This window comes from Aplidium turbinatum, chromosome 18 (assembly GCF_918807975.1).
Source record: "Aplidium turbinatum chromosome 18, kaAplTurb1.1, whole genome shotgun sequence".
NCBI lineage: Eukaryota > Metazoa > Chordata > Ascidiacea > Aplousobranchia > Polyclinidae > Aplidium > Aplidium turbinatum.
This window is the reverse complement of record NC_137489.1, coordinates 11,509,533-11,536,189: the sequence shown is the minus strand read 5'-3', so window position 1 is coordinate 11,536,189 and position 26,657 is coordinate 11,509,533. Positions and strand designations below refer to the sequence as shown.

Sequence of the window (26,657 nt, the reverse complement as noted above, 5' to 3'; positions counted from 1 at the left end):
AGCACATGAAACATGCGGTTCTTTTCACAATTGCAGAAAGTTTTGTAGTGCAGCTGGTACAGTCAGCTACAGAAGACAGTTACTAAATGTGACATGAAGGATATTGAAAGAATACTTGTTTTGAAAGACAGTTGAAAAGTTACCAGTAAGCTATTTTTCCTAAAAAAAACCTTTGCAGTAGGCTAGATGTACAGCAAGTATATGGGTGGTTGAATTAACAAGTAACCATGAGCATGCAGTGAGCATCCAGGCCTGATGCTAATAGCGCAATGCAGGTTATCATAGCAAGATCTATTAAACTATTATCGATGCCAATTGTCATTTTACGGTAAACAGAAATTATTTACGATAAACAGAAGCCCTTCTACAGTCAGACGTATTAAAAGCCTTCGTATCCCCTTCTTTAGATATCCCTGATTATGTATGTAATTACAATGTATTGTGGATAATCATGCAGTGTTATACTTTGCTTAAAATAATGTACCTCAGGAAGTATTTGACTCCGTATTCTTGATGTTGTTCTTTGTTTGTGGTTTCCTTTGGTAGTATTCTATTCTATTTTTTTCCACTGTATTGATTATGTCATTTATCATCGTTGTCGTCGTTCTGATGAAAGACTTCTTTGTCTGTGACCTGCAATTTTTGCAGTTTCTGCTTCTGATTGTCGTCATTAGCCTGAAAAAGTTTCCAGTTACCAGGATTCACCACGGGGAGGTAGGCCTAGACGACATGAATCCCAATCATTTATCATGAAAGGTGAAAAAGCATGAAAGGTGTAAATTCTGTATTTTTGATAAATGTTGTTAAAAGAGTGGATCTTTAGTTTCTGAATTTTTTCTTTTCAAAGGTTTAATATTCATACTGATAGCTATCCTACTCTTTTTGTGACAGCTTACTCTCTTTGTAACTAGCCTACTCTCATATACATAACGTGTGACTAATGACTATGCCTTGATGGATTACTTTGCATCATTTTTAGTGGGTAGTTTGCCTTGAAAATTTATTAATTCAAAATGTGTGACTGCCACAACAAGATTATTGAAAAGTCTGGTCATGAAATATTCAGTTCATATTATAATTTATCATAATCAAAAAATGTGCATGGTTGTAAAAAATCTATATATATTTCATTAAAGTTTAAAATTGATTTCCTAATATTTATTTTTACCAGTAGGATTTCAAGTGACTGAAAATAAAATTGATTCATAAACAAGTTAAAAATTAACAAAAAATATAACATAATATGATAAAAAAAAATGTTGACACACCTTAATAATCAAAAATTAATCAAAAGTTCCAGATCCACTGTAATTCAGTAAAATTACAGTATGATACAAGAGAAATTAACTTATTTCAGAGCTGCCTGCTTTTCAATTGATCATCATCAATGAAATCTCCTGTGGCCTTCAAAGTCTTTCCCAGGGAACAGTTCTGGTTGTTTTATTTTGATATTCAATCGCATTGAATTGATGTAAATGTTTTATTTAGCTTTACACTGCCATTGATGATACTGGTTTCAGGATGACCTGAGAAATGTTCAGCACACTGTATTATATTTCATTTGCCAGTGTTTTTTACTTGCCATGAGATAGGTCAGCTACTTTTCCTCTAGAGAATTATGAGTTATCTGCTCAGGCTGTCTGTGAAATCAGAATGTTGTATTGTTTTAATCATCTTACCATAGGAAGTCTATAAAATTAAGTGTTTTTTAGCATGGAACAAATGTTTGTTACGTGATTCTATTGCGTGTTGTTTAATAGAAAGTAAGTTTGCATTATGCAAGCATTATTCCAGCAAAACAAAAAGTTTTATATACACTATATGATATATAAGTGACAGTTTAAGACCACAAATAATAAAGTCTCATAATGATTGCTTTTGTTCAGCAAGGCCAAGATAGACTGATAATGGTACAAGCAAAACTCTGTGCAAATGTGTGCATGAATTGATAGCTGATGGATTAAAAGAGTAAGATCTATTCAGTTATTCAAAATGAACATTTTGCTATGAAATATGTGAAGTAAAATGAGCTTTTGTCATTGAAAGCTGCTATAAAATGTCACTTAGTGGCTTGGATACTGAATTTTTATTTGCTCTCAGAACAAATGGGAGAAAAAGAAATCAACGAGTAAGTATTATAACTTGTTGTGCATTGGTATAACATTTACATGTGTAACAATTTTTATTTGGTATTTTAGAATTTAAATAACTCGTAAACTACGGTACTCAAAATCAACATAAAGAGGTTTTGTCGCATCCTGTCTAATGTTTGGGGTTGAAGATTTATATTGATAGGATGGAAAACCGTTGCTGCATGCTCTCACTGGGTTTCAAACCAATGTATGTTTAAGCGACAGGAAAATGGCACGCACACATGCAGCCGACTGATGGCTGCTTTGACTTTACATTAAAGTCATGTACAAATCAGCAAATTGAAGCTTACTACTTTGACACATGTGCTTGTGATTTTATAATCTTAAAAGTGCAAATAACATGAAAATGCAATTGATGGCAAAGGTATAAAATTTTTCTTTATATTATATATTATATTTGTTTAAGTGTTTTACAAACTGTTTTACACATAATAGTTTCACAAACAGCATGATTCATTTTTGTGCCAAGATCAGGCTTTTCGTTGCCAAATTTAGTGAGGCTATGAGCAAGTACACACTTGATATTACTCATTTTCTAAGTTTATAAAGAAAAATGAAAATAACTCTTCATGATAATTATGCTGTGAAATGGTTTTGGACTGAGTAGTGACAAAAAGTATGAAGACTTTTTGGGTATGCAAATTAGTGGACTATGATCGGCTTGAGTGCTGTCTGTTCCCTTGCATTGGTTTATTTCTGAGTTTTTCAATTTGTGTCAACTTTGTTACATAAGAGTGCTTGCTTATTTGCAGGAGCTGAATGTCATCTATTCACGATTATATCGCCTGGAAACCCTGTCCAGTTACAAAGAGAAACAGTTAAAAGCGCTCTGTTCCTCAGTAAGATATGAATCACATAATGCCAATACAGTTCTCTACAGGTATGTGTGTCATCTTACTGCCCAGTAGTCTATTTCAGCATAACTGCATTTCAAGTTATATGTATATGCGGCAATGCCCAACTGGCTGAGTAAAAATACTGCCGTTCTGGTGACATCAAAGGCCTTAGTAGGCCAATTATATGGCATGCAAACTGAAATTGTTGAATGTATTTTTCTGCTAAAAAATTAACTTAGCTTGTCAATTCATCATTGACATGAATTAACTGTTACTTTTGTGGGATGGTTATTATACTGCATGCCTAATTTTTGATTTTATGATGGATATAAGTTGCTCACTTTACCGATGCTTTAAATGTTTGTTTTCTATATCTAAAGCTTCAAGTCAGTGTGTTTTCTTTTAAGGCTTTGTGTAATGTGTATTGTGTGTGCATAATGATTACACAAGCTATGTTGCACTATTTTCTTTTCATATGTCAGCACAAAGTCACCTCATAGGTTCAATATTAGCTTACGGTTTGATGACCTTTTCAAACTGTATAATAATCTTATACGAATTTTGTGCATTTTTCGACCTTAAATCTTAAACAAATTATGATCACGTAGTTTTGAAGTTCAATAAAACCAAAGGCATCTGCTTGGAAGTTGCATTCTGAAGGCATTTCATATTAAAATTAATTGCACTCTAATATCTAATTTATCACCCATCCCGTTGATATGCAATACAGTGACCCAGCCAGCAAAAGTTACCGTTTTTAGGTAGTTTATCGCAAGATGTTCAAAACAATGTAATTTCACCTGCATTTGCTCACTGAAAATACTCTTTCTACCACTTTTGTCTTTACAGTGGACTTAAATCATTGTTGAATTATGGGAGTTTGAGGGAAAACGTTCTTATTTTTCAGGAAAGATGACCAATCTCGTTGTTGGTATATTCTCATGTCAGGCTCGGTTTTTATTCAAGGATCAATGTTTCTTCCCTATGCCAGGTGAGTTGTAGTCACTGACAGCTTGAAAAAGACGTTTGAAGGAAAGTTGGCTTTTTGGGATATTCAGTCACCCACCACTGTTATTTTTTTAAGTGTCAAAAGGCTCAGACGTTATGTTCTATATTATTTATATTGACCACACTTGCTTTTTCTTGCATTTACATATTCTCAAGTTATGCGGCTTGCGTTTAAATTGTACACACTCCGGTGTCCAATACCAATGCATTTTTGCCATGCATACCTTTGATCTTATTTCTTTTTATTCTTAAAAGATCATAAAGTAATTCTAGCAGGTCCTAAAAGGATTGTTACTAATTATTGTGAAGGTCAGTTCGCGTGAAAAGAGACAGTGATTGTCACATCCTGTAACGGTCAAGAGGTCGTGTTCACATTGCACTTGTGCTGTGTGCACTTGTGCTTCTTGTACATATTTCCATCAAGGTTATAACGAGATGTTTCATTGTCGTCTTTCTAGTGGACATTTCTGTCTTTCTATGTTTCCCTATTTTGTCTGGTTTATTTGCTTTAAGCAAGTGCCAAGAAAAATGTGATTCTCTCTCAACGATTTTTTTTATTTTACAACATCATGTTTATCATTAGTAGTATGCTACTGGCATACGTTAATGTCTTAATCCTTATTTTTTGCAGTTCCTACGATCGAACGATAATAGAAGTCGCCATACTCGAGTGTCACCCTAGTTTTGATTGTTATGTTTGATCTCAAACAAGGGTGAAAGTCAAGTATGGCTACTTCCATTTTCATTCCACCGTGGCCTTAATGACTTCTAGTGCCGTACCGTAATCCTCATATCTCTATAAGTTATCTTAATCTTATTCCTAGATGTCACAGTATACATATATACTATATGTATAGGTCCATACCTCCTGTGTGTTGTTTTTTAATAAGTGCTTCCGCCCGTGCTATATTTTGTGGTATGGCATGATTATTTGATGAGGTGAATTGGCTGAATTAACACCCACAGTGCCATTTGAATTGTGTTTTTGTTTGCAATCAGATTTCTTAAATCCAGCAATGTGTATAAAATTTTCTTACTTTACCACCACTGCAAGTTTTTGTCGATCCCCTTTGAAAAGAAATGTTTTCGTATTGTTGGACAAACCTTGTCTCAGAGGTAGAACATCATTATGCCTGTTGCCTTTGCTTAAAGAACTTCTGAGCTTGTTAAGTGGTCTGCCGTTCTCATTTCTCAGCTACGAAATAATCACCATAACATTGTATCAAAATTTTGCGATTGATCTCAGTTTTCGTTGTTTTAACTTCGGTGGACGTTGAAGCGATATAGACTATCAGAAATTTCTGGTTGAGTATATCATTAAAAAAACGAGCAAGGGGGCGTCTTGCAAAGAAACATCTGATCAGCCATCAGTCAAACCCAGCCAGCCAACAATTGCTTTTTCACATTGATTCAACATTTTATCATTTTGTGAAGCACAGATTTGCTGGCTGGGTTTAATCAATTGGACTGAAGTACCTTTCATTGTGCTTTCCTTTGTCTCTTAAAGTAATTCCTTTAATACCTTGTTTACCGGAATATAACGTTTTAATTAATTGGTTTTGCGTGAGTTGAAACCGATCATACTTTGATGGTAGTCCTGATATTCAGAGGGAGTCCTGATATTCAGCAAGCCAGCAACATTTTTGCATTCGTTCAACGTTTGCAGACGTTGAATTAACGTAAAAAAGATTGATATGTTGGTCGGGGAAACCCGGCCAGATGTTATCAATCACCTCGACGTCACATCACATTCGCTGCATGAACAACAGTCATCATAAACCACTACAGCAGTACAGCATGCAATTTGAAAGCCCCAACGCTTGACGAGCGTCATGACACGACACTTTTATTCATAAATTTATTTTGCACATTTTAGTTCAAACGTTTTTCTGTTGAAGCACAAGCGTTTTTTTTTCAATTGCTCGCACTGCATCCTGCGATTAAACAAGCATAAAATGCTAAGGCGATGGTGTGATAGAATTGCTATGGCATAATCTGGTGCTTCATTTGTTTGTCCTGTGAGTGGAAATTTATGTTTGTGTTGTGTGATCCAGCTTGCAAAATTGTTGATTTTCCTTTTGTTTTGTCTCTATTTTTCACCTAGTTCTTCAAACCTGTTTTCACTTATATAGATGTATTGTATACCGACAAACGAATAGATGCTTTCTCTGTATTTGTAATGATTTCTACAGACGCAGAAGACACTTTGAGTAAATTTATCATTTCAAGAAAGAATGTAAACGTGACTTCATATCGTCGCCGTGCCACCTTTGTAGCTAAAATTAATTGTCGGAGCGCGGCTAAAATTGTTATTGCTCCAAAACATGTTGCAAAAAGCAAGCACATTGCAAGAAAGCTGTCACGAACAGTTAAAGCAGAAAGTATCACACAAAATTGGTAGTCTTCAAGTTTGAGACATAAATTTGTCAATTTAGGGGTGCTTTCTTCTTTTTGACGTATTCCAATATTCCATGCCCTTAGTCCCTTATATTGCACCGGGTCTGCTGTCATTGTAACAGCAACAAAAACATCCAACATTTTTGAAGTTTTGTCAATGTATTGTTCTTTGTGTTCTTGTACTTTTCTTTTTGAAGTTTTGTCAATTCTTTGGTTGAGTAAATTCTGCATCCGCAGTTTGTAACCGCAACGACCCGCAAACAGGTCGTTGTCGTCGATCAGCTGATAACAGCACCATCGTGTCTTTCCTGACACTGATTACGTTTCAGCTGGCCCTGAAGAGGAAGCGTTGATTTAACTGTAAACATAAGAATGTTTGAACGTTTTCTGTGGCATACAACCCCAATCAGAAAGCCAGGGGTCTGTAGTTGAGAAATAAACATCTGCAGACGCTGAATCAATGTAAAAGAAGGCTAATTTGCTGGTTGGAATAATGTTGAACTCACAAAACCTTCCACGGATGACTTGATCATATTCATGGTAAACTCTTCCAATCTTTTAAACCTGTTGGAAGAAAACTTTCTTTTTTATAAAATGTAATAATTATGTTGTTTTTAGCTTTATCGAACAATGTGACAGTGGATTTAATTGCAGTTAGAGACTTCTTTACTACACCCATGAGTGGTATTTATCTGTAATACCACGGTCAATTTGAATTCAGTTGTTTTCAAAGTCAAAGTATCTGGAAAAAGTTTAAAGGCTTAAAAAGCCCTTGGAGAAGTTGCGAGCCAACATTTTAGGCAACTTTTGGTTGGCAGTTGTTGATCTTGTGAAGTTTCGACCACGTCAGCGTGGTGCCTTCCTGTTTACACTGCACAGATACTAATTTTGGGTTAAATGCCACGTTGAAAACCATACTTGGCTCAAACTGATTTCAACCGTACGACCAAATCTTGAATAAAGACGTGTCATTGTTGAATTCTTTTGCTGTGTTGCAAAGACGCTAAAACCACCAGTGTGCCAGTAAAGCCGTTTTCGTTCGATGTATTAGTTAAATATTCACCAAGATATTTCACCACATCGTCTCGTTCGTTCTGCACGGCAAGATTTAGACTGAAGCCGCTTGTGTGGAGGCGGAAATGACTTGCTGAGCACATAAAATCGTGTAATAACAATTTCATGCAACGCTCGAAATCGTGTAAAAGGTTTTTCACCAAACGTAGTATTTAGCCTCTTATTTGCGCCGCATTTCTTTAATGGTTGCGTTTCAGCATCTTTGTTTCCACTTTTCGTCAGCTTTAAATGAATTTTAAAAGAAAGAAAAGTCTTTTAATGTTTCGCTAACCCAGTCTCATCAAAAGAAATCAAAGTCTGTTTTTAATTCGAGGTTCTACTTAGTTATATTTACCAACAAAAGCTTTGTACGATTGAAGGTTTAGCACACCACTACGCACCATGCTTCGAAAGGCGAAATAATTTACAATGTCTCGTAGTTCAGTATCATAAAGTAAATTTGTGAGTACCCCAGGCAGCAAATCAACGTGAAAAGCGACTGATTTGCTGTCTGGGATGTTAAATAAACAAAACGCTTATTTTTGCTCCGGTTTTCATTTTTTGTACTTTTAACTTTTTAGGAGTTCATTCATAAAAATGTTTCTCATCTTGTATAAAAATACATTGACTAACTTTTGACTGTCTAGTCTAGCCACATAAAGCTAAAGTATAACAATGATACAGTGTCTGGACATGAAGATCATCTTTATACATTGTATCAACGTAAAAACGTTTATTATTTTATGGTCTAATAAAGACTTTTGAAGTGTGTTGATTGGACCAAAATCAAAAACTGTTCAATTGCCGTTGAGAGCCATCAAGCTGTTTTGAATGTCAACACTTAAAACATCCACTCTATTACTAACCCTACCTTGCTGTGTAATTGCCATGATGACAATTGGAATAATGAACTTGGTGTTTTGCGTGTAAATTTCCCCTTACCCCAGAAAAAATTGACGTTTTTACATCAGTTCAACGTTGCTGGATGTTGGATGATGTAGTTTTATGTTGTTTCTGCTTTCATCTGGTTCTTGCGAGAGCAGTAATCAAGGGTAGGAATATCATTATCCCGGCAGGCAAATCAGTTTTTACCATTATTTTATGTGAATTCGATGTACTTGGCCTGAAAGAGATTTCTTCTCACTATGTGTGCTCTTCGTGATGCTGCTAGAAACAACGATGCCACTGTTTAAGGTTAAACTGCATTCTTACCTCTGTGCCAAACAGTTTTGATATTTACAGAGGAGAACGCCCGAGAGATTCGATTAATTTTGCATCTTATTTAAACATAGGGCTTGTCGCTATTTCCGCAGCACTTTTATCAGTCACTATGAAAACAAAGATTTTTGAAACCATTTTTCGAATGTCGATATTTTTCTTAATTGTTTAGCATAGAGGCCTCTGAGGAAGCGCAACACAAATAACACGAGTGTAACAGAAAATAACAAATAACAGAAAAACTATATTTCTTGGGCCCCACACTAACGTTATTGTAATGTTGTCTATGAAATGCAGGTTTATTGTAATGTTTCTATAAAGTGTAATGTTTATCTGCACTGCAGATATTATTCAGATAGAAAAAAATGAAATCAGTCTTTCCAAAGGTAACCGGCGAAAGAGTGTACTTAAACTTACCATACTATCTCATTGTTGTATTTAAAAAAATCGATTCGAAAAAATTAATTTCACGAGCCTAAAATTGTGAATACAGAACTTATTTAAATCATCTCGCTGGTCGTATGAAAATACATTGCCGGCCATTTGTTGCCCTTGCTTGATTTAAGCTATTGTTGCGACGTTTGTATATGAAAAAATCCACAAAGGTTTCTGCTTATTCCGATTCGAAACTACATCATCCAAAACGGAATTGCAACCCAGTCATGGGCGCAGTGTTTACAGTATATAACCATCAAAGTCTGTAAACAATCTACTTTTTACCTGCCGTTGCCCATTTGTGTGTTTCCACATCTTTAGTTCACAACTCAATCACACCAGACAAATGATTGCGCAAATACTTTCATTTGCTTCTTAAACTTTTATTTGAACTGATTATCACAATATTCGATTGTATTTTGCAATCGAATTTGCAAGTTTGCCACTTGGACAATATTTGTCTGTGGTACTTGACGCTTGACGCTTTTTTCAGATTTTTTATTCTCAAATTCATTTCTTTGCCATGATCTCATGGGGTTTGGAAGAGCCAATTAATATGATCCGCGTATTTTCCTCAATTTATGTGCGATTAGCTTTAATATTGAAGTACTGTTGTTATGGGCCTACTGCAGTTGATATCATATTCGTGAACTGGAACTGTTTTCAATATTCGTACAGCACTTCTTGAAATACTGGGCTCTGTTATATAGAATGTACTTTTTAACTCTCATTGTAGGATGCAGATTCACGAAAAAAGCTACTTAAAAGATGTTTTTGTGTACATTGAACGTAGTTATTGACATTCATGACTGTAGTACATTTGCATACAGTATTGTATGTTTATGCGTTTTTAGTTGTTTTGCAGAAGTTCTCACACCAGCATTTCGGCCGCTTTACCATACAAGTTTACCAATACATAAAAGATCTGATTTGCACTGGTTTTGTGTTGCATGGTGTACCATATCGTCAGTTAGAAAACTTTAATATTGAAATAAGGCGCCACTCAAACGGATGAACAAGAGATGTGGCTGCAGAAAATAGAAACTGTTTCGATTTCCTTTAGAGGTCAATTTCATTACAAAACGCTTTCATGGCTTGGCGTAAATGTCATGTTACTATAAATATTAATTTAAAGGAAATGACATATATAAATTTTGTTTACGCTTTGGTGTTGCTGCCTGCTTGACAAAATGTAATTCTTTGAGCGAGTTCCACCACGCGTTGATTATCTTGGATTTCAATCGCTTTCTACTGTATTTCTCGGTCGAGTAAGCTTACACAATGGAAAGGCATGTGTCGCTATGATTCCTCGTGATGTGTAAGCGTACTTGTAATGTGTCAGGTAACACTTGACACACTTTTTAATAACTTTCACCTTTTTTACATTGATTCATTCGCATTTCGACGTCGAAACGATGTCAAACGGGCGCGTTTTTCTTAGCAATTGATTAATTAACTTTTACCTCAGCTTGTCATCTTGTATGCTAAATTACCGTTGGAGGGTTGGACTCTTAAAAGTAGTCTGTCCCGATCATGTACACATTGTGTTGCAAAATAAATTACTGAAATTCGAGAAAGGTTCCACTCAGTCGCTGTTGCAATTCACAAATTGTATATTTGTACGTCATCTGTTATTCTATGATAGCTTCGAAGAGACATCTGCTTCAGCTTCAACGCAATGGGGTTTGTAACAAGCAAACTTCTCATGCACACATCTTGATGCTTACACCGACGATGTAAGATGTTGACTATCTCTTGCATTGTTTTTTGTTAATTGTTTTTTATGCGAGCCGATTGTGTGTGCAATCAACTGTCTGCTCGATTCGCGGTGGCCTTGTGGATGGGTCTGCTACTATTCGGTGAGTCCGATTCAGTGAGTCTGACTCGGTGAGTTCCTAACCTCTAACCCTAACCCCAAACCCTAAAACGGCAATGATAATTAAGCTACGGTACCCGATAATTTAAAAAAAAAATTGAAAAAATCCCCCGTTAAGGGATCGGACTCACCGAATCGGACTCACCGAAACGGGCCATTCCGTTGTGGATAGAGGTGCACTTTTTTGAGTTGTTTGACGTCGGTTTGATACTCTGTTTGGTCACGCTAAACATCATTGAAAAAGCATGGCACTTCCTCGTTTCTGTGCTTTCCATCCAGAGAAAGGGTTTAAAGGGCAGTTTGGTTGGCTTTGCGGTTACGCTAAAACTGTTTGTCTTGTAAAGTCTAAGTGAAACGCATAATTGCAATGGACACAGATGCATATAAAATTTCATATTGTTAATAATAATTTCTAGTAACTTGGATTTACATTTTTTCTGAGCGACAGCTGCAGTTGTTTGCACCCACAGTTTGCTATGTATGTAATTTTTTTTAATGTATAAGTTGTCTTTCAACTGTACCGTGGCTGTAGAGGAAAGGCAATTTTGGTGTTTTTATGTTTTGTGTACTTTCTTATTCCGATTTTGAGATTACTTCCTCTCATGGTATTATCAAAACTTTTTCTTGTCAATTCTTTTTGTGGCGAATTAGTCAGCAATTGTTTTGCGAAATGTATTCCGCTTGGATGCGCTGCTGTTCCGTAACGAAAGCAAAACGCTGTCTGGCACAACTTCACTTTCTCTAATCTCTATTCTCTTTTGCACTGTCATTCCTTTTCGCGTAGTGTTTCCTGTCTGACGAGCTTATATGACCCACTGACAGTGCACATTGTAGCCTTGCTTGCAAAATTAACACCCTCATATTGCAGTCATTTTTTTATTGTATGGAAAGTATTTTATTTTATTTATTTTTGAAAACTGTGTAAGTGATACTTCATCTACTACACATAGTCACATATGCTACTGATAGTATGGAGGAGATAGATGATGACTGGAATTACCCACTTGGTCCAGTGAATTCGATAGGTTTGTGACTTGCAAGACTGGCGTATGCATCCCTCTGGTCGAGAAGCAATTGAGTATTTAACTCTTAACGAAATAAGATAACGGTTTCCTAATTTTGAAAAGTCCCTTGTGTATCTGTTATTTAACTTACTACTGACGCGTTGAAGCTAGTGAAGCTAGAGGACTAAAAATGTAGTTTTTGCGTTAATTTAACGTCTTATGATTCCAACAATGTATGTTATCTAATCGGGGAGGCGGTATATTGTTGTGATGAGAGGTCGGTAGCTGGCAGCCATGTCAGAGTGACAATGCTTTTTTAGATGCAAAGAAGCAACACATTGTTGCAAGAAATACAATGTTTAACTTTTAATATTTCCTCAAGCAGATGTTACTTCGCTTTGGAATAGATTGTAACTTACTACCTGCAGTTTTCGCGGAACAGGGTTTGTTGCTGTCCCTTGATGATGCGACCTCAAAGTGATATTAGTTTAGTTGAATTGCAGCAACCAGCATTGTCCTGCCATTTATCGGTTGAAGTTTGACAACCATCGGTTTGACCACTTCAGACATGGGTTGGCGCCTGTTTTTGCACTGCGATGGTACTGCTATTTCAGCAGCACACTTTTGTATCAAATCAAATAGATAATATCATCTGTTTCCTTTCCATAGCGCTTTCAGAAAAGTTTGAATTGCCTCTTGGTTCAGCCAGTTCATGTTGTTTTTCGGTACCTTTTATTCTTCTAAGAAGTCCACTATGGTGACGTGCGCATAGCGCCCGTAGTCAAGAGCGTAGTCAGGGGAGGTAAAGGGGGCAATTGCCCCCCCAAAATGTCATGAATATACATTTTACCTTCTGTTGCAGTATCCTATGACGTAGTTTTCTTATAGATTTAGACTGAAAGTTCTCTCAGAATGCGCAAGTTCAAGGTATTTTTTCTAAATTTTTTTAGGGAGGCCCCCGGCCCGGACCCCCCCTGGGTGCTTCGGTTTCGCTCAGTCGTTGCTGGATTCACTGACATGTGCAACAATACTTATTTGGCCTCCCCCCAAATTTTTTTGCTGGCTACGCCCCTTCCCGTAGTAGCCTATTGGAAGCCATTAGTAAGGCCTTATAGCAAGATAAGGCATCTGTAGAATATTACTACATACTTTCTATCATGATATATGACGTCAAACTGTTTAATTTAAACCTTAAACTGCCAGTTGATGAGCTTGCATCAATTAACTCTTTGCTACCATCTTTGGCCAAGGTCATGATGTGAAGTTTAGAACAAGAATAAACTTCCATCTTGTCAATGCAGCTTTAGCAGCTCACTGAAATATTGCTTGCGGCGAGGATGACTTTGTAAAGCATTGGTGCTGCGTGTCGACACAAATTCAGACTGCATTGAACCTACAAGTTGAATCGAGGCTCAGGTTGATTTTCCTGGTTTTGCAAAGCAATTGCTGTCTGCGCGCATTGCGATTTCAATAATGATATCGTGTTGATGGGTTGACAAGTTGCTTCTAAATGTAGCCACAGCCATTCCAGCAGGTTAACAGCCAGTTAAATTTGGCGTCGTTACAGCGATTTAACCTTTGGCAACGTTAAATCAATTACTATTTTTTTCTTTCCAAGCAATTGAAAAAGCGATTGGTATTGCTCCTCACAAAAATAGCATTCCAAAGTGCCAGAAAATGCTACATCCAAATTTGGGTTCTTTCTCTGCTCGAAATTCAATGTACCTGACTGTTGGTTTAAATTAATTTCATCATTTTGAAGCGATTCTTTTGAGTTATATTTGCTTGCTTTGCGAGGACGAAATGCCACTCCAATACTAGCTTTAGTTTCAAACTCCAGGCTGGCAGGCATAAAAATGCGAAACGTTTTGAGCTATTCAAATAGCTGAAAATCAACAGAAAAACTTTCTCAATAGAATTTTGCAAAGAGTTTTATTGATCTATTTTAGAGTGTTCGTTGGAAAACTTTAAAACTGTTTTGAAACATTGTTATCGTACATAAAAGCACCAGGGTGCTGTGTGAAATAGCTCACAATGATTTGAATAGCGACATTTTTCGCTTGAAAGGTCTTCTCTAAGCGCAGTGTTTTTAGTTTCGGTAATCACCATAATTGCCTGGGATTTTAATCCATTTATTGGAAATATTGGAAATCTATGTTGTTAAAGATTGCGTCAGTGTTGTTCCATAATTAGCATGCACCTTTGCGTCAATGCGAAAACTAAAGTGTCCACTGACCAGTCTCTGTTAGTGAAGATTTGATTGTTAGTGCTGAAAGAGCACTTTCGTTTTCATTCACAATTCCAAGGCGCTATCCATATTTGGCGAGCTGCCAGAACAATTCAGAATCGATTCTTTCAATGTTGCTTTTTTTGGATAGTTTATGCTAAGCTAAACAATGCTATGTACGTTTTGTTGATGGTGATATAAATTGCGCATGCAACGTGAGTTTTTCAGTTCTGCCCTTTTGCAAATGCAGTAGCTTACAGGTATGCTGTCTGTGGAGAAAGTGAATTTCAGAAGAAAATTTTGTCTTTGTGAAATAACATACCTTGTGTTTAATTTTCTCAGTGATTATTAATCACAGTTATTTGTTCTGTTTAAATGTGTACAGTTAGGGTATTTCCTGACAGGTGCAGAGAGCTTTGCCGAAAACGTTCGAATTTAATATGTTGTGTTAGTTTGTCAGTTTATTGTATTGTTTTTGAATAATGTTATTCAATCCAATTGGGTTAAGATAGCCATCATTCAATCCAATTAAGTTGTTGTCTGTCATCTGTCTATGATGTAGCCGTTGTAGCGGAATACTTTCCCGAAGCTATGGTATTTTTGTAGGGAGAGATGGTGCTCACACGGCCCTGATCGTGGGCTATAAATAAAAAAGTTATTTTTGCCCCGCAAAGGTGCCAGGCAGTTGGTGAGTGAAAAACGTGAATTGTTAAACCTTAGTTAGAAGCCCAACTATCTGCAATGTGACGTGAAAGTTAATTGGGACTATCGACTAATAACGTTGCGAAAACTCTTCTTGTGTGACGTCACAGACTGTCTGCTGGCAATTAACCAGGGTCATCTCTTCCAACTGGCTATCGAGTCATTTTTACGTTGGTTTAACTTGGGTAGATGCTGAGTCAACGTAAAATTATGAGTTGTGGCTGAATGATTGTTACGTTGTGCTCTGTGAATTCTCTTGACACTCGCTTACGCCGTGGCAAGAAGAAAAATCTTTTTTTCTTACCTTTCGGTCCCTCTCGTCTATGACTTCTATTCCCCGTTGCTTCTAGTAATCTAGTTTCCACTGGCGTTCATCGTTGTTTATTGTAGTGCGTAGCTTTCAAAATGTATCTTTAGAGAGCGATCTGTAGTAAGTTTAGTGAGTTAGTTGCTGGTGGGTGAGAGTAGCTGGTAGCTGCATATTTGATTGTGATTCAAGTGAATTGTGAAATTCGAACCACTTTTGACCAGACAGTTAAGAACTGTTCGTGGTGGAGTAATGATGTACTGTTGTACTATAGTCTTGTGTGTTGCGTCATATGCAAGAAATAGGTTTCTTTTTAAAGAGAAGGACAAGCTTTGGAAATCAGATAAGCAAACATAATTAATAAAGTTTCTGAAGCAGTTTCGTGTCAAAAAATATCAGCGTTGACTATTTTTTCGGATGTAAAGTATTTCGTAAACTTTTAATACGATACAATTTTGGTAAAAAGTTGACTTTCTTCAAACCATAGACAGATAAAGCCAAGCAACCACACGGCATTTAACCAAGCAACCACACGGCATTTAACATAATACATTAAAGTGAACATAAACTATAAACTACGAACGTTTTTGGCCATACACATGTTAGCCCTTTTCAAGTAACGAAAAATAACTGATTTTAATGCGATATTTTTTGAAGAAAAGTAAGTTCATTGATCTGAACATGGAGTCCTTTTTAAATTTAAGACGTGAAGCAAATAAGTAAATACAAAAATTATATCAACATCTGAGAACGTTGAATCAATCGAAAGGGAACGGATTTTACTAGTGGCAATGCATCAACAGCTGCCAGTCCAGATTTAAGTTTCAACTATACGAAAAAACAAAATTACTGGTTATATTTCTAGGGCTTGGTGAGTGGCTCTCTTTCAGCGTTGCAATGGTGCGTGACAGTAAATGAGAATGTTTTTACGAAGTTAAACAAATGAACACAAGCGACACCTTCGGTGAAGCAAACTGCAGACAGAAAATCTTCAAAACTCAATATAGTTCTTCTCAGAACAACTGACTTTTTCCAAGAACAGCATATGACACCAATGTATGATGTGAAAAAAACTAAACACCTGAAAGTTTGTTGGTGCCTTTCTGCACGTCTCGAAATAGCAAACATATCTTTTGAGATCACCGCACAGTTCATAGTTGTGAGAACAGTCACAACACGTAGTAAACAATATTTTTTCCTTATTCGTTAACATAACTTGAATTTTTCAATTATTCCCCTTTCAATTGCAAACATTAACTTTTGATTGTTACGTCAATACGAAACATTTTTAGTTGAGAAATTCTCTTAATGTTTAAACTCTCATCCTGTATTATCTTGTCTTAAATTGCCCAATTTGGATGCTTCTTACCAATAAACCTTGTTTTCAATGCTTTCAAGTGGTTTTGCGTGCTCTGAGTATTACTGCATGTTTGGCATTTTTGTTATCTTTAACTGTTATGCTTGGGTGTTGCGAAGGTAATGTTGGAAATCGAACCTTCCACTTCTCTGCCACTACAATCGATGTTGGAAGACGTAGATCCAATGATTCCACAGCTTAGTGCAGAATATAGATTGTTTTGGCGATTAAATATTTCCAAGAAGGCTGGAAAAAACAAAGCGAGAGCATAATATGATTAAACATTATTTGTATCTTTATTCTTTATTGTAAATTACCAAGACGAACTTCGAAAGATATTGCAGTTATGATTACTTATAAAGTTCTGATATGTGCTATAATAGCAAAAAAAAAGTAACTATGCTATTTTCATCATTGACAAAACCATTCACCCAACAAATCTTCTCTTACTTTAAATTCATTTGATATTTCAAAACGTTTAATATGTGATAAAGGACTGATTTGTTGCCTGGGATTCTATCAAGTATCGGGCGAAAATTTTCTCAATCTCTTTATAATCATCCCATGGCCCACCGTTAGCTTGACATGAGATGGATTAGGTCCATTTTAATAATAATAATAATAACAACATTTATATAGCGCCACATCCACAGTCAAACTATGCTCCTGGGCGCTGTGCACCCGAAAGATCTTGATCATGCGTTAGAATGGATCATATGCGAACAATTGTAGGTCATACCACTTATTAACAACCGCCTGGACCGATTGGCGCACTTTGATACTCATTGTTACGAGCTGATTGCAAGTTGTCATTTTCGGAAGTTTATTCTGCTAAAAAGACGCTTTAATGCGCTAATGCACTCCACAACTCGAGCATTCTCCTGCGCTAGCTTGAGCTCCGAAGGTCTTTTGAGTCACTGATTGGGCGTTGGCTTTAATTTTATTTAGTTGTTGTAGACCTCAACCTTTGCTAAATTGCTTTTAATCCCAACTATCTTTACTGTTTCATCCAAACAATACAACAAGAACTGTTCATAGTGTTTTGTTTTCTGTATTTTCAACAAGAGTAAGTCAAACCATCTCCCCAACCTTGTAAACCAAAAAATTACGCTTCAACTAGTGATATGACGCCTGGGCAACTTTTGTACGTTTACCCTGGCTCTAACATCTCGGTGATACAAAGTTCACTTTTAATCCAACTTCATACCAGATTGACGAAATAAGAACAAATTGGTAAGCGAGAGAGAACAAAATTAATCATACCATAAAATATTACTCTGCCATCATCATGGAGCTCCGATCTGATTTTGTAATCACTAAAAATACTCCACTTTAATTTGCACTAAAAACGGAAAGCACATTTACTCGTTCCAACCTAAAAGTTAATTAGATTACTTAAAAATCGGCACGCTTATCATTCGCGTCTTGTCGGAGGACGTTGCAGCACTTCAAGACATGTTTCAATAAATTTCTGTCTCAGGCGTGAAAAGGTTAACAGCTTGTTCTGTCCAGGAAAGTGAGAGTTATGTCAAAAAGGGATTTGTTAGTTTGATTCCTATTTTATTGATAACCATTGAACAAGAAAATGTTATTTTTTGAACAGGAAAGTTGTATGTTTCTCATTTGTCTTGTTTCAGATCAACAAATTAAAAGTTGTTTTTATCCCAATCTTTTTCATGCTACCCCGACGTCTTCTGATGTTAAAGCAATATGCAAAAGGACTTATTTTCCGCTCTGGCTGCACCCGACCTAAGTTGAATGTCAATCTGGCTTGTTATCAGAATGACTTTAATTTCAGTCCATGTTACGTTCACCGACGTCTTATGGATGTAAAATGGCAATTGCTTTGCAGATTTCCGAACGTGACTATTGTTCTGCACATCTTTACTGCTATTATTAACACAATCATCAACCAATATGAGTCGGTGATTTGTCAAATCGATAGCTTTACTTGGCTCAAAAACAGCTTTGTAGTTCAAAACAAACAAATACACCCAACTCAGGCTTTCGGAGCGCAGTGAAGAAACCACTGCGCTTAGGCTTGCTTAGACATTCCAGACAGTAAATCAGTTGTTTTTTACATTGATTCAACGTCTGCAAACGATTGATTTGCTGTCTGGGATGTTTGTTGTAACGTGTTCAGATGTGCAAGGTCGAGTGAAATTTTGATCTGGGCAAAACTGTTTCTCCACTTTTGAAAAAAATATGCAATTCTAGCGTTTGCAAGCGGCGATTTTGACATCAGCCAGAGTAGCAGCTTTTTGCAAAAAAATTCCTGTTATCCAAAGTCTGTAGAAAAACAGTTTAATTAGCTTAAGCGGGCGTTGTGCGGTTGTGGCTGTCGCATGCCTAAGATTCAAGCTTATCGTGACGCCAGCTTTCACAATTGCAGGTCAGGTAGCCATCTGACGTACAACTCAGCTAGTCAGATTTCAACTCAAAAAAATGCTACCATTTTTTGAATTTAATGCCATTTGACGTTCAAATTATGCCAATATGTTGCGATTGGTTTTAGTTTCGTCTCACCCAAGTTCAGTATTTTTGCCTGGATGGACTACAATGACGACATCGTGTTAGATTGCAAGCTATGTAAATTCTTTTAAGAGGCTGATTTTTTTTATTTTTGTCACCTTAACGTTAGCTGAAGTCATTTTCATAAAAAGACGGCTACATTTGCAACTTGGGGTCTTGTTTCCATTGCGTAATTGCAAAAACGCAAAAACCCTTAAACGTTATTCGATCTTCCCCTCAGGCACTGCGTCTGTTACCTCGCAGCTTCCATGCTATCATTTCGCACGAAAGGACCGTCCAGGTTTATAGGCATACTGGAGCCTTAACATGTTTGGCTTATGGAATATCGTCGGATAAGCTGAAAATTGTTTCTGGTTTAGTCACGTTTTATAGAGTAATCATAGCTAAAAGTGGGTTGTGTTCTGTGTCGCAGCTAACAAAAGTAAACAAAAAGGAACAAAATTACCAGGTAGAATTCGATCTCAATATTGTAGGGTAACGTTGTTTTGTGTAATTTTTTTCAACCTAAAAATTCTACTGAAGTCAGTATTTTATGCAAACCAGAACCTTCAAAAGCTAAACTGAAGTTTAGAATTTTCTCTCACTAGTCGAGAGTTTTGACTCTTAAATTAATTATGAATTTCAAAAAATTTATGTTGAAAGTGCATCCAGTAGCCTACTGTCAAACTTATGTTGTGTTGATATTCAACGACTGTTTCATACTACTAGTCGCTGCTTTGCAGACGTGATGGCGTGTGTGAGTACACTCATTTCTGCGGCTTTAGAAGGATCATGTTGGTTTACGTTACGCTTTGTGTTGATTTTGTGATTGGGTGATCGCATCTCAAGAAGTTACAAGATCTTGCTGTGTATTTGTTCAGCATTTTTTTTGTAAACGATTTCTGTAGGAAAATATTATATAACGCTAAGAAATGGCCATATTGGTTTGAGGCTAATTATAATATATTGAGTGAATTGAGTTTTGCAAAAGTTACAAAATTTTGCTGAGATTTCTTTTTGTATTCACTTGCAATCGAGTTAGAATTTTGCAATATTTTTTAAATTATTACTCATCCTTGAACCAAACATTGAATCACTGTAAGAAAGAATTGATGTGCTTGCAGGGTAGGCCTATCCTTTTTATTACCAGTACTTTGCCTTTATTAATTTCATATCAAAATTATCGTGAATGGATAGCCAGCTTTGTTAGCTTTCTCGGTCTCGTTTTGTCGCAAGGTTGGCAAGACAGTGGTTTTATGCAACTTGTATAACATTGCTTTTACGTGTAGTGCAGTTGAAGCACAGCTAAAATTACATTTTTGTTGTCCAGTTGGAATAAAATTGCATTGGCACTCCGCCATATCAATATCTTCCAATTACAAAGTTAATTGCGTTTGTTGAAGTGAAATGTAACGGTTGTGCCGTAATTACGGACTTGAGAAGCCGTGAGAATATTGAGCAAGTCTTCCATTCCTGGAATCATATCTTCATGTTGGTGCGCACTGTGCAGTTTATTAAAATTCTGGATAAGAAGAATTTGTTGCTGCTGGTCGTTGCAATTGTTAACTTTTGCCCAATTAGCAAATCAGTTCTCTGTTACATTGGATGTACGTTCGTATACGTTTGTTCAATGTAAAACTTGTAAAAGGAAAGATTTTGTTTGCTGTTCCCGAACAACAAGCGTCACCTTGTCACGATTGGTCTTTGCGATGTTTCCAACCAGCAAAAGTTGACTTTTTCGCGACGTTGAAGCGATAAAAAAGTCAAATTGTGCTGGCTTGGGATGAAGCTGTAATGTTGTTTCATTGTTGCAATGAAAATGAAAGGTCGTTTCGGTTCAGGTTTGAAAATAAGAAAACTTTGGAAAGGATTCAAGAATGAACCTTTCCCCCCCGTGGTATACGTTTTTTGAAAAATCGGGTTGTTTTCTCATAAAACTTTTGGCTTAAAACATACCAAAAATTTAAAGTCCCATTTGTCAAACAGCCCTGCATCTATTCAACGTTGTAAGACGTTGGAGTGAGGAAGATAAAATGATAAGTTGCAATTGATGAGAGTTTTTTTTAGGTGAGGTCGTGCGTGAAAATGTTAAACCTTTCACGTTTGCTAGATGGATATTTTGGCTAACTGCATGCATGAGCATGGCAGTTTATGCTAAATTTACTTCGAGGGTCTTGCCTTGTAGGAACAGCGCTGAAGATTATGCAACTCTACAGGCACTCACACGATACAGTGATATCAATTCAAATCCATGACATTTAGAAGTAGCCCTAGAAAGGGTTTTGAAGTTTTGAAAAGCTAAAGTCAGGACGTTGTGTTTTATTTGATGAGTTACAAACACTGCTTTTCTCCGAACAAATTCGGTGCCAGGCTCAGAGAGATTTATTGAGTGGCTATCAATTTTATTTCAATATTGCAGAGGAATGACACAGTATCCAGCTGTGTTGGTTGAAAGTTAGTTTTATCTCCAAGTAATAAGTTATTTTTCTTGAAACAGGCACCGTTGTATTGATTTTACAGACACCTATGAATAGCTGAACTAAGAGCTACAAAGTGATGTGATTTTTACAAAATTCGAAATAATCAACTCTCCTGTTTACACGGAACCACACAGTCTGTGATTGTGGTGACGTCAGTGGTATCAGCATAACCTCCTTTTGTTTGACCCACCTTTCATGGCTTGGACAGACATGTTGCCTGCATCTTTTTCTGAATATGCTAAGTTCGGTAAAAGGCGTTCGTATTCGGTCAGCGACACTGAGCAAATGAGGTCTGTGAAACTTTCATAGCGAATCACGCACGGTCTTTGCATTCATCAAGCAAAATCATGTCATATTACTTTTTTATTGATAGTATAGCCGCTCGAACTAAGTGTGTATAATGTGAGACAAGCATGGTTTTAAATCTTCCTTATATTTGACAAGACAAAGACGGAATAGTGTTTTGGAGGCAAAAATAGGATATTTAAAGTATTGTTTGATGTGACACGACAGAAAACAAACGAAAAATTCAAGTTTTCTGTAAAGTAAATGAACGATTTCAAAACACAACTTCAGTTTGGGAATGATTTATTCTTTATCACTCATAGAATCATCTTTGTGTTTCACAAATGCTTTTGAAGAACACAATGTCTATGTCAGCGGTTCATTCTCATCTGCTCGATTATGTCATTTATAGCATCATAATCACTTAACTGACAAAAAGTGCGTTTTTACATTGCCTTCATGTAATTAAATTTTAGAAATATAGTTAGCCTGTTGCTCATGGTGAGCCCGGCTCGATTAACTTTGTTTTTCACAGATGTTGCGTCTGTAGTTTTAGTCAGCCATGATATTTTCTCGTCAATAATAGTGTAGGAATTCTATGTCCTTTCCTCATTTTGTTGACCAAGCGTTTTCTGTGGTAAAAGTATCTCTTGTCGAACAGGTACATTTTCACCTTTCAGTGGTTTTGTCATGACGTAATGTTGAAAGTTTGAAGACCCTGTTGTAATTTCCTTTGGATGCTCAAAACGTCATAATGATATTCTATGCTCCAAGCAGTAACTTTGTGAGAGTTATTTCAACTAAAATATGTTGCTTTTGTAGTTATGTATTCATCTCCTTACGTTATCTTATCATCCATTCATCATTCATTTTTTTTTGTTTCTGTTCAATATACACACGATTGGCCAAACTCCATAGCAACATATCCTAACCGTAAAATCCGCTGTTTTTGCATTGATGCAACGTCTGCAAACGTTGCATCAACGTAAAATGATAGATTTTTCTGGTTAGATATTCGAATTCGTGGTTTGTAAACTTCCCCTTGATTTAACCTATTTCATGCTTCACAAAATGCAAATCTGTACACACGGCTTTGAAATCATTGCAACTTTCTCCAACTTTCTGAAAACAACTTCGTTGTGAAAGCTCATCTTCTGCCTATATTCCATTCTCACAAAGGTGTCATTGATAAGAGTTATGAACTGATTATTTTGTGTTTCCAGCTTTGGTAAGCAATTCCCTGGGACAAAGCGAAGAGGCTGTCAGTGCTTGGTTCTGGAACCTTCCGAAATGATTGCGGTGAGTATCTTTAAAATAGTTTTTTTTTTAATCGCCATATTATTCAGCAAGTGTTTTTGTTTGAAATACAAATATAAGAATAATTAAATACCAGACATAGTGGAGATTTGCCAATGATTGCCATTTCATTAATTGGTAATTGAAATCAAAAATTTCACTGTCGTTGCCTTTTCATCGACCAGGATTGCGTTTTTTGATGATTATTTTTTGCCAATTTTTCATCAAGACAGTCTGCTTTGTTTGGTAAATTGTATGGCTGCTTGTAATGCTTTTCTGTCGTTTGGTGAACTGTATACATAGTTAGTTAAATTGTTATAATTATAAAAATACGCACCAATGTCTTTAGAATGCGCGATGGCCTCAGTGATTCCAAAGACGTAAAATGTCTATATACTCTACACAAAAGTTTTTTTACGTGCAGTTTGCGTGGTGTTGTTTGTCATCCTCCAGGATAAGCGTTCTTACTAAGAACAAGGTCACAATCCAGCAAAATCTGTCATTTTTACATTGATTTAACGTCTGCAGACGTTGAATCAATGTAAAAATGAAAGATTTTGCTGTCTGGGAAGAGATACATGGAGGTGTGATTGTGCTGTCGTCACATATCAACCACGCAGATTCACTGTCATCACGATCTGCGTGTAGTTATCATTGCGCAACTGTTTCAGATTTGAAATCATTGTTTCTTTTCGTTGGATGCGTTATCTTTTTTTTGTTCGAAAAATTAGCATATTTTAGTTGTCGTGTCTGAATGAAAGCCCAAGGGTAAAGCTTGTTCTGTCAGCCTCATCAAATCGTTCTCCAGTCGCAAGTGCATAGTCCGACACAATTCTTTCATTGATTTTCAATTTAACGAGTTTTCATTTCCGCCCAATGGCCGTCGGGTATTGATTCAATGCACTGTTGAATTTATCTAAATTTGATCTTTGATCTTGCCAATCTACTCCCATTCAGACCTAATGGCACAGCAGTGGGGTGTATGTTTCAGAACATCTTTTCTATTTCAGATTTCTTTATTTTTTACTTTACAAATGTTTGATGTTATTGAATCATGTCAAACTAGACACCAATGATAAATATTACTTTGTTTGACTAATTAATATCAAGTTTTTGTGTCAAATGTTGGCCAGCTATGTTTTTTAATGGGTTTCAAGATTACGTTGAAAGAATGTGAAGAAGCGATCCAATTCTGAAACCTGTTGTCTGCTAAGTCGAAAGCCCTTGCTACCACAATGTATCAGAATGTGCTATGTGCAATATAAGATTCTATCCTCGTTGTAGGTAGGGTTTATCCCAGCGAACAAAAGTTGCTCTTTTTACATCTTTTCCAAGTCTAGTGACGTTGAAAGGATGTCAAAACTTTAATCGTTGTTGGCTAGAAAAGCTGTAAGAAACCACGCACGGTTCCATCAAAGCTATCGTTTTCATTTTCTACATTGCACTAAAATTTGCATGTGACGTTAGGCTTTGAGAGGTGCTTTTCAACTGAACTGATTCATTTGTCACAGATCGATTACCCAGACATGGCGGTACACAGCAGCAATAACAACACCACTCGACCCCACGCTCTCCGTTACAGCATCACCAACTCCGGATCACAAAGCACGCTGGACAGTGTGGCTGAGGCTGACAACTCCTCATCGGAGGTATGTCATTATCAATTTAAAGTGATTGCAATTCACAACATGCAAAATTTTTGTTCGGCATCAGTCTACATCTGAATGAGAAAAGAGATAGCCCGATTTTTAAACTAGCTTTTAGAAAACTGTACTGGTGCTTTGTTGCGTGTTGAGGTGGTCATACTATACCACTGTTTATTATTGTACCGTGAAGTTCAGTTTCAATGCAAGGTGGTGAATGGATACACCAGGCTAACAAAAACCAAGTTAATAAAAGTATTTTATTAGATAAGAAGCAGTAATGATCTGTTTGCTATCTCATTCCCGGATAATGAATGTGCATTGCATTTAATACGCTGTAACCTTTTCGAGCATTGATCAATGAGGAATTTTTTTGCTTCGAAAACATCTGTGGTGTCCGATTATGTTTATTTGCAACATGCTCACTCGTAATGACCAAAACTGAAGTGTCTCTTTGCACGTTTCTTTAAGTTTGCCAATTATTTTGATAATGTTGACTCAAATGCCTTTTAAATGGCTCGAACTTTTAACTTCCACCTGGTAATTATCGCTGCGCTGTAGCATTGCTACTCTGTGCATAAAACAGAATCTATCATCATTTAACTAAGTTTATCAACGCTTGCTTACATCTTATGTGCTTTAACGTCATGTTACGTAATTTAAATGCGAAAGCAACCGATTGTTGTATTGAACTATATCAAAGCGTAAAACTGATTTTGAACAAGGATAACAGTGATACTAATTTCCAAGCAACCGTAAGAAATAAAGACCCAGGCAGCAAACGTTGCAAGGTTTACAACAATGTAAAAGAGGCAGATTTTGTTGCATAGACGACTCGGCATTGGTTATGTTTTGGATCTATCTCTTATCAAAAAATACTAGTTAGCCCACACCCAGTAGCAAAAGTTGACTTATTACTTCATTTCTAAAAGAGGTCTAATGATGTAAAACGAAAATACCTCGCGAATAAGACATTGTCTTCACTGATTCAACGTCTGCAGACAGTTCCAATGAAAGGACTGATTTTCTTGCTGGGATATTTGCTCCCAATGAACCGGCGTTTGATTGGTTGTCTTTTACATCACCAGGGATCTCCCAGCCGCCAATCCCGGAGTAACAGTTTGTATAAAAGCAACAACGGTCAAAGCTATATCATGACTGACAACGAATCTCAATCAAGCTTTTCCAAAGATCTGGTACGCAACTGCTTTTTCATAACCAGTGTTTTTCGTGAAATGTTGTCACATTAGGTGTTTCGATCGATCAAACATTTCTAACGTCTCTATATATATTTTTTTCGTTCAGGACTACGATGATTACACGGAGCAGGATTTAGATGAAGATGACTCCATTTCTCTTCACTCCACATCTTCTATATATATAAAGGATCTTGTAATTGAAGTCCTCAAGAAAGAAATTGACGACAGAAACATTGATGATCTAGGTAAGAAACTTATCCTTCTACTTACAAGCTGTATTTGCAATATGTAAACTTTATGTTGTAATATCCCTAGTCCTTTAGTGTATCTGAGATCAACCATCTCATCCATTCTAAGATAACATATTTGTCATCAAACCAAATGATATTTTATTTGTTTTTATTAAGCGTAGTCGTTAGACCTTACTCAAAAGTTTGCTTGGTAAAAAGCGCTATTTTTTATATGTAACTTTTTGATAGTTTATTGGTTGGCGGCGGTTTGTAAAAAATGGCTTCATTTAAAATTTTAAATGATAACTGAGTTGTGCATTTCTAGCAGAAACTATGCAAAGCGGTTTCGGAAATTTCGAAGTTAACGTGTAGGCTAAGCCTTTTGTCATAGCTGATGCTGGTGAAGACCGTATGTCTGCATCAAATCGGCAGGATACGGT

At 36.5% G+C, this 26,657-nt stretch overlaps 1 protein-coding gene across 2 annotated transcripts in view; it reads left to right on the top strand.

The window, feature by feature from the left end:
• The first annotated feature begins 1,922 nt into the window (after window positions 1–1,922).
• LOC145787285 (uncharacterized) overlaps window positions 1,923–26,657 on the top strand; it is a 45,888-nt gene continuing 21,153 nt past the window's right edge. The window contains exons 1-7 of one of the 2 annotated variants that reach the window (XM_082598997.1): window positions 1,923–2,128; window positions 2,906–3,033; window positions 3,897–3,980; window positions 23,073–23,148; window positions 24,657–24,794; window positions 25,877–25,984; window positions 26,094–26,232. In XM_082598997.1, coding sequence (XP_082455123.1) covers window positions 2,057–2,128; window positions 2,906–3,033; window positions 3,897–3,980; window positions 23,073–23,148; window positions 24,657–24,794; window positions 25,877–25,984; window positions 26,094–26,232 — 745 coding nt within the window. In that variant the 5' untranslated portion in view covers window positions 1,923–2,056. Of the gene's footprint in view, window positions 2,129–2,905; window positions 3,034–3,896; window positions 3,981–22,388; window positions 22,511–23,072; window positions 23,149–24,656; window positions 24,795–25,876; window positions 25,985–26,093; window positions 26,233–26,657 lie in introns of those variants that run through there. The other variant, XM_082598998.1, reaches the window with a different exon arrangement.